Source organism: Cariama cristata, unplaced genomic scaffold (genome assembly GCF_000690535.1).
Source record: "Cariama cristata isolate BGI_N322 unplaced genomic scaffold, ASM69053v1 scaffold17352, whole genome shotgun sequence".
Taxonomy (NCBI): Eukaryota; Metazoa; Chordata; class Aves; order Cariamiformes; family Cariamidae; genus Cariama; species Cariama cristata.
Genome location: NW_009602284.1, coordinates 24415 through 33547, shown reverse-complemented (window position 1 = coordinate 33547; position 9133 = coordinate 24415). Strand labels below are relative to the sequence as shown.

Sequence of the window (9133 nt, the reverse complement as noted above, 5' to 3'; positions counted from 1 at the left end):
GGAGGCTCTGTCTTTCCTCTAGCCCATTCTTCAAGCAAGAGTCTTCTGGGCTTTTTCAAGGGCCTTTTGATCCTCAGCCTGTTTCATTTCCCACCCCAGTTGGGAGTATTTTTCAACTGGATCATTTTACTGATCCAGTTGATCTAGCTCATACTGTTGCTGAGGAAGATTTCTGCCAGTACGGGGGTAGAAAACAGTGACCAGAGGTGTGTTTTTTTAAAGATGAATACTTATAACAAGCCTGAGGAGAGCCTGATGTTACACACTGTGCTTTTATCTTAGTGCACCACTCTCTAGGTTGGTGGGTGCCAGCACTGCTTTCTGCTGCTCATCCATAGAGAGGGACATTTGCCTTGTAAACTGTCAGCCTTTACTTCTGATTAAAGGTTGTGGTCTTTACAGAAAGACAACAAAGGCATTAGCCCAGTGTAAAGCTCTAGCAAGCACCAAGCTACAACGCCCTGTTGCTTTTACTGAGTGACATTACACAAATAATGCTACAGACCTTGCCTTGATACACTCTAATAGCAAGGCAAGAGCAACCTTGGTCATGCTTCAGATCTCGTGCAGGTTTTAGCACAGGTTTGGGGTCTTTGCCCTTGCTCCTTAGCCCCTGCTACCATGAGCCTCTGATCTGTCTGTCCCTGCAGTGTTGCAGAGCAGGAGAGACTATGACACTGCCCTGGGCATGGGGGAAGGGACCTAGAAAAAAGTCAGGTTTTGAGGAGTCCTCCTGAAAAGCATCATTCTCATTTAAAGCTGATTTGAACATTGCTCCTTTACTATGAGTTCTGGTCACAGTAGACATGCCCCACACGTGCCCCAGCACACAGAGTGGATAAGAAGCTACTGAGGACTGTGAGTTCCACTCTCTGATGAGGGTCCTAGTCTCTTTTTCCTGTCTTCCTGCAGCCTGAGCCACAGCATCACAAAAACATCTGTTTGAAGGGGGTGCTGAGGGTTCCTTCTAGGTCCGTTTCTCCACTACTTTCTTTAGGATGCTGCTTTCATTGCCCTGAGGATCCAGGGTGTTTTTTAAGCCTGCCTAATGCTGAATTTCATAAAGCTTCTAAAATATTTCAGGGATTTCAGCCAGCAAGAGAGTGCATGAGAAATATGTGCAGGAGGAACTCCGTGCTGATAAGTATTATGGCCTTCTCTACTGAATGCAGCAAGAAGCAGATCCCAATGTTTTCTGTACAAAAGCAGCTCTGAGATCAATGAAGAAGACAACAATATCAGACATGGTGCATGAGTGAGAGACATTTCCTAGCTCTTCTTTTCCAAAAGCTCCAGTAAACCATTCTAAAAGACATCCTATACAGTTGTGTATATATGTGCTGAATCTGCTGCAGCTACAAATTCACCACCCTAGGCACAAAAAAAATCTTATCGTGCCTTTTCCACCCTGATTGCTCATCATGTCAAAGCTAGTGCTGACTGGCCTTCCTTTCTTTGTTAAAGTGCTGCTTGCCTTGGGGAAGTTGTATTTGCAAGACTTGCAGATTAGGTAGAAGAAATCTGGCTTTATTTTGTTAATCATTTAGTCCATTATCTGAATTCATAGTAGCACTGAATCCTTAATTGGTTAAAGATAAGAAAGGATTCAAGCAAATCTAAGAGTAAAGAAATAAATATTTAACTAGTGTGCTACACTGAGATATCATGGGCTTGACTCTGGCAGAAATCACAAATAGCTAAACTATAGGATCAACAGAACTACACATGGATGTTACCTGGGAAAAGTAAGTAATCAGACAAGGATGTAATATCTGTACTCTAAAGTATCTAGCACATCTAAACCATCATTGCAGTTCTTCATTAGTTAAGAAGCTAACATCATAAATATGCTCAGATATTTAAAGCTCCAACTTGCTGCTGTTAGTAATGTTACAGAGAACCTAGGACTACCGTAAGATGTACAATAAAAATATAGAGAGACACTCCCTCACAGTCTAGATACATGAAGAGAGGGAGGTAACACAGGTAGAGGGAGCAGAAACAATGAGGTCTGATGAGAAAGCTAGGAATAGAGACCTAGACCAGGGATACAGCTTAGCCACAGTGTATAGCAGCTACTAGGGAGGTAAGCATTGGGAGCCTGCTAAAAAGAAAGGAAGCTCCCATGTCCTCTATAGCAAAGCAGATCTGGAGAGACACCAGTCATGACTGTCCCATGTTCTTACAGCTTTAGGACAAAGCCTGGGACTGTAGTCTAAGAAGCGGCACTGAGCTAAGCTGGGGCAGCAACACAAGTTCCCCAGTGCAAGATTCTCCCACACTCAGCCCAAGCTCCTGGGACAGGACTCCCTCAAGTACAGTTTGCATTCCTATTTGCAAGTCAGGAATGGGCACTCCATCCTTCTGCTTCCCCTTTGAGGGCCTCAGTGCCCGCAGGAGGTTAACAGTATTAAAATGCATTTTATCTGTCCCAACTCAGCTCTCCAGAGATCAGCTCCCTCCCTAGACATGAATGTTGACATACACAATGTTACGTAGACATTTCACCTCCTTCCTCAGGAGCAAAGTTCAGGCTGCCCCACCAGCCATTCCTAAAAACTGTTTAACTTTTATTCACTTCCAAGGCCTGAGCTGCTGCCATTAGTATGTGTTGTGGCAGCCCCGAACAGATTCAGACTTTTTTGCAGTGGGTGCTGTATACCCAGAGTCAGAGTGTCCTTCCCCAAAGGGACACTGCACAACAACAAAACATGAGACAGTGTGACAGTAAACAACTTGTATTCTGGAGAAGGAGAGGTAAGAAACTAGCTGTGTCTCATCCGTAACTTCCCCCTTCCTTTGTACCTTCCAAGATGCCTAACAGTGCTATATGACCTAGACAGAGAACTACCATGCCACATCCTTCCAACACAGGGCAGAGAATCATGTCAGATGAAAGAAAAAGGCGAAGTGCAAAGGCTTAGAAAGCTCAGCTGTCCCCTACTCTGGTGCAAACTGCAGGAAAACCACATTCACCAATAGAGAAAGTGAGGTAAAAAGGCAGGGAATCAGCAGGTAGTAAGTGTTATCAAAGAAAACCCAAAGCGATAGGCCAGACTAGATGTTTGGTTAAGGCAGTAACATAGACGAAGGGGAGAACAAAAAACAGGAAGCACTTGGTTGCACAGCTCACCCAGTAATGCCGCAGGAAGAAGCACAACAGTCCTAAGCTACTTATGCCAGAGCTGTGTGTGCTCACCTTCCAGCTAGCCCAGCTGGTTATGTTCCACTAGGTCCCAGGTGCATCTCAATATTTAGCTATTTCTTTCAGTAGAGCCACTGCCTGGTCTTTGTCTTGGCCAGGACGTCTCAATTTTTTTCACAGTGCTGCTCTGCTCCTCTCCAGACTTATTTTTTCTCTCCTAGTTTGGAAACTGCTGTGTAAGTGGAGATGACTAGTGCATGCAAAAGTGGTAGAAGGAGGGCAGTTTCTTAGGCTGCTGTGCCTTCTGGCACCTAGAGGTGAGCATGCCAGCAGAGAAATGACTGGTATCTTCTGGGGATGGCAGTAGTCAGGAAACAGCACCATCCAGAGCTGGTTTGGGAGATCCTGTGCTGTAGAGCCCTGTCACTGCTGGGCACACGGCCTCTCTTGGTAACTTGCTGTGGCATGCCTCAACAAAGCCTGGCGTGACCTTGGGCTGGAGACCTGTCACTGAACACCCACTTTGTTTTGTCAGCTCAGGGTAGGACCTTAGCTCACCGCACCCCAGGAGCTAGCACCCTTCTGCCACCTGCTTAGGCACCTGGCATGTGCACAGCACGGCTGGCTGGCAATCAGTCACGCCTGGCATTTGCCACCTCTGAAACCAGGCCAGGAGCAGGGCTTCTTAGTCAGTTCCTCAAGTGCTGAATTCTGCCACCTCTCTTCAAAACCTGGCATATTAGTTTTAACATATCCCTTGGCCTCTGAGCTCAGGAGAGGGGCTGGACCTTGCACCCACTGAAATTCCTCCTACTTCTGCTCTTTCAATACCAGGCTCCTTGCTCTCAGGTTTGGAGGCCCTGAATTAGGGCTTTTGTGAGCAGCAAAAGCATGACATGGCACTTCATCTGGGTTTGTAATCAACTGGCTCATCAGATGATGCTCGCTTCTCCCTTCCCTTTCCCTAGTCACTGATAAACTCTATGAGTACTGATAGTTGTTCCCTGACATTGCTCTTTTCTTTATAAGTGACTCCTGCTAGGATGTGTTTGTAAAAGAGGCAGGGACAGGGCAGTCTCCAGCCAACAACCTCCTGTGCTAAAGGCTGACTAGATAGCAGCAGCTCTAGACTAATACTAGCACTTATTAAGGACTTTTCACAAGACTGCAAAAAATGAGCAAAACCTGTACTAACCTTATTTACAGGTTGGAAAGAGAAGAACTGTCACCTGCCAGAGATGGACAAATTTTGCAACAAATACTTGAGTGGGAGGATCTAGTATCATAAAGTGTGTTTCGGAAACCCTGGGTTCTGCTTCTGTCTTTTTGCCACTGAGAAAGTAGTTCTTCTGTGTCTCAGTTTCTCTCAGTAAAACAAATAGGAGATTTTCTACCGACCTCCTTTGAAATCGGAACAGAGAAGGGGCTGTAGGCACAAAGGGTTGTGAGTGTCGCTGACTGACATCTACTGGTAAACTAATCACGATTGATAAGGTAACTGCAGCAGCTTGGCTGTATTTGGGGGCGGGGGGATGAGTGTCTGGGGATTTATGTGCTCCTCTTAAACGTTAAAAGTTAGGCTTGCTCATTGTTGAGACAAATGCATCGTATTCATGGAGAGACACAGAGAAGAGACACTGCTGGGAGCTTTGCACGCTCATGGCCACAGCTGGTTGGGGCTGCCCCTTGCCAGATGCCTGAGCCTGCTTTCAGACATCTCTGCCGTGCTCCTCCCTGGGCACATCAATGAATCTCTCTCTCTGTCACTTCTCCTTTGGCACTGTGGTTAGGGCACTGCTGTCTTCCCCCTTGGCTGGATCCGAGAACGCTTTAAGGCAGCCTCTCCTTTGGAGCACACGCAGCACCTACCAGAATGGGGCTCAGACCCCAGTCACTGTGACTGCCAACAAAAATAACCATGGTGGTGACGTCTCTTCAGAGCACCTCATACTTTTCCAAGCCTCCTCCTGAAGACTAACCACCTCAAGGCACAGCTGTGACGCTGCAGTTTGGAAGGCTACCCTCTGCAAATTGGAATAAAACACAGCCATGTCCCTGCTATCGAGGAAAAAATACTTTACTTTCTGCATCAGACTTATATCATTTAAATGATACCAGCTCCTGATGGGAGGCCTGACAACACATCTCTGAAAAGACAAATTGTATGAACTTACCATTCAGTGTATTTATGTTATTTCTCAACCAGCTTGAAGACACAATTGACAATTATGCACAAGTGATTGCTGGGGACAAGTAATTTCCTTGCCCTACTCTAGGACACATCATATACACGACAGTGTGTTGACAAGGAACAGACAAGACACAGTTGCATGGAGATGTACAAGTAAGAGAGAAGACATTAACGCACGCACAGGTATATACCAGTGACAGAACTTGTTTTATGCTGAGCAGCACTGGCACCACAAAAATCACAGCACGAGGTGAAGGGAGTGGTCCTTCTGCCAGAAAGGGGGAAAGGAGCTCACTGACCAGGCTGTTGATGGACCCAGGAGACCACTGCAGCCTGCAGTTCTTGTCTAATCCCAGCCAGAACTTGTTCAGAGCTCTTCAACAGGGCAGGCTGACTGCTGCACCCCTGGCCCAAATGAGAGGAGGCTGCCAGGCTGTTCTTGTCAGTGGGAAGTGGGGAGCCTCAGCAAGCTGGGCTTGTGGCTACTGCAGTTGCCACAGACAGGCAGAGCGAGCGGCAGACGTCTCACAGCTGCAATGTTCCCGTGGAGACTCCCATGCTTTCACTTTTTAGGCTTCCTAAGTTTCAGGCATGAACAAACGCTGCAGTGCAAACACAACCATTTTGCTCCTCCTGCTACCCTAAAGAGCAGACCACAGTGCCCGTGACCTGGTTGCCTGAGGCTGATGGTCACTGTCTTGTGGACCCGAGCCCAGCTGCCACACCTCTTGCCTCACCTGCCTTCCCTGGCCCTTATGGGGGTCTCTGTGCAAAAAGGAGCAGAGTGATGGAGGTTGCCTTCTGGTGTGTAGTGACAGCAGGGCTCATGTGCTGTGCTGCAGTAGCTGCAGCATCCCTGTCTCAGTGGGCGAGTTATCCGTGGGGCTGGTCTTGTGCATGTTTAGCACAGCTCAGGAGGTGAACAGAAACACTGGGCAATGCAAAGAAGAAGGTCTTGTGCCACCTTTCCTGTTTAGCAGAACAACCAGGCAGCACTCTCCCTGTGACAAATCTGAGGCTTTATAAAGCCAGGCCTTACAGATAATCACTTTCCCCTGCATTTTCTTGGCAGGACCCAATTTCACGATCCTGCTGTCCTCACAGTAGTTGTTGCTATGTTAAGGAGCTGAGCCTCAGCTATCAATGTGTGTTCCACTGACTCTATCAGCACAGGATCAACCCCCTGAAGCAGACACTTGCTGCTTGGATCTCTCCCACAGTGCCAGACTTAGTTCTTCACAGATCAGTATCTCAAGTATTTGGTATCTATGCAGTAACACAGATTCAGGACCTCACCAATATTCTGAGTCTGTGGAAAAGGCAGACACTCCTTCAGAGACTTCAAAAGAGCAGGCTTTGGTTTTGATTTTGCAATTAGGCCTCAATAACCATAGTCTGCTATTAAGCCAGGATCTAAAACAAGGTCTTACAAATTAATTTAAAGAAAAACCTTCCTCTGTGCCTTTTGTGCCTTTCAACACATAGAGCACCCGATTCATTAACCACAAGGGGCTGTGTGCACTCTTCACACAGAGTTCAATTACAATTTAGTATATGGATTTTCTGTTAAGTTAAAATTTATTATTAAAAAAAAGGGCCTATTTCAGAAAGTTCTCCTGACATAGGCCATTTTCTTCTGAATAAGACAATAGCTTCAATGCAAAGTGAGCAACATCTTTGTTCTGAGTTCAGCTGGAAAAGCTGAAGGTAAGAAGCTCTTGCTCAGTTCTGTATTCAGTGGATCCAGGAGTCAAGAACTGTGGCAATGTCTCACAGATAAGTCTTGTCCCCAACAGCAGGACCATAGCGGAACCCTGCAGTTCCTGCATCCACAGCTCCTGGCTCAAATCTAAGCTCCCTGTGGGCTGAGTGACAAGGTCTCACAGTTCCTACTAGGCTCTCACAGCTGAATGACCCTCTCCTTCAGTTTATCAATGATCTCTTGTAGCTGTGACAGCCCTGGAGCCCAGTGCTGATCCTGAGGTCCTTCAGACATTCCCAGTGAGGCTTTCCTGAGGACACAGCAACACATTCATCTTAAAAAGACGGCAATACAAGATGCTACTACACAATATCCCCATTAAACCTGTCAATGCACTGCATAACACACTAAACAGTGTAGCACTAATGAGAGTTGTTAGCACTGGTCTGATATAACTCGTGTTTCTACTGGCTTTAAGCCTACAGAGCCTATTTGAGGTTAACTATTGTGGAATACCAATGATTAAGATATTTGAAATACATTTACAGTGGTCTTGTAAGAGCAGCAATAGTCTGTACCAACTACAAGGAAAGAGAAGTCTCAGCAAAGTGAAAAATGCCTGGAAAAGAAGTATTTTGCATGTGGTTGAAAAACTGACATTTGTCTCATTTTCACAATATTCTTCCACTGAAATGGTGTCAGCACCCACAACTGCAAACCAAATTGTTTCTGTGACAAAAAAGAGAAGCATCACAACTTCATAATTATGGTGCTAGTTTTGTGAAGTACCTTGAAATGCAATTTAAGGAGTGTGAAAATAGACAACAAAGAAATTTCTTAGTGTTAACAGCTGTGTTAGAAACCCTATAACCAGAAGTCTGTTCCCTAACACTCAGACCTAGGACTCTACCAGTAATCATAAACAGAGAAGCAGTTATATTTCAGGTCTCCTCCTAATTACACTGGGAGTCAACTCTCATTTTAGTTACCCGGAGTTAGGTGTTAGTATCCTCTTTTCTTAACATCTGAATCTAATGTAGAGAGAGGGTTACCAAAGCATTCTGGAAACAAACTACAACAGAACAAAACTGTTGGCAACCAGGTAGACACAAACAACTACATTTTTCCTTTCCATCTCATGCTGATGATTGTACTTTGTTTTTTTTACACAATAATGACATCTTTGTCCCGCAGACAATTGTGTGTGTTGGGAACAATGTGCCACTCTGGACACAAGTGTTCACAGAGTTCTGGGGTCTCTGCTTTTTGGGAAAGGATAGATAGAAGACTTTGCGTCAACCTGTTCAGAAGCAGAAACCTAATACATCACGTGGTTCTGAACTTCCACCTACTCCAGAGATATGGGGGGCAGAAGTTCTAGCTCTGTGACATTATACATCATTACACTGGAAAAAAGCATCCATGATTTTTCACATCACCAGTTCCTGGCAACAGTGGTGTCTGTGTCCAGCTATCCGGATTATTCTAACAGTGGGGAAACAACTGACAGTGACTTAGTACCATGGGAGCCAAACTGGGAGCGCTGGGCTGTTCGCTAGAAGCACACATCAGACTGTGGGTGGATGTTCTTGGGCACCTGAGACCCTGGCACACTGGACCTGGGCAAGATGGGATAAACTCCATTTTGGGAAGACTTGCCACTCAGGTTGTTTCCCCACACATGCTCCATCCCCCAGCCTTCTGCTTCTTCTTTCCCCAGCTGGTCTAGGCTCTGGGGGAGCAGCTCTTCCTGACTGGGTTCTTCCTCCTGTGAACCAGAAGGAAGAGTGATCTGCAATGTTAGCAAGCTACCAAGAAGTCTAACAACACTCCAGGAGAGATACAAGATATGCATGATACTTAGATATCTTCCCACATTCTACCAGAAATTAGTACAAGCTTGCCTGTCTATTAAAGATCCAATGTACTGTTTGCTGCAATACACTGATGAATGTACATTCAAGCATTAGGCAAATGAGGAGAGATTCATCCCTTTTCACCCTTTACAAGAATGTTCACAGAAATGCTGTGGCAAAGCAAACCTTCAAACAAACACTAGAATAAGCTTTCAGGCATGTTCACATGAGGAGTAGGA

General features: G+C 45.7%; 1 protein-coding gene across 1 annotated transcript in view; it reads right to left on the bottom strand.

The window, feature by feature from the left end:
• Nucleotides 1-8593: 8593 nt before the first annotated feature.
• The window catches only part of PKD2L1 (polycystic kidney disease 2-like 1), a 16938-nt gene continuing 16398 nt past the window's right edge, over nucleotides 8594-9133 (bottom strand). Inside the window, exon 15 of the mRNA XM_009694706.1 lies at nucleotides 8594-8806. Coding sequence (XP_009693008.1) covers nucleotides 8594-8806 — 213 coding nt within the window. The remainder of the gene's footprint in view (nucleotides 8807-9133) is intronic.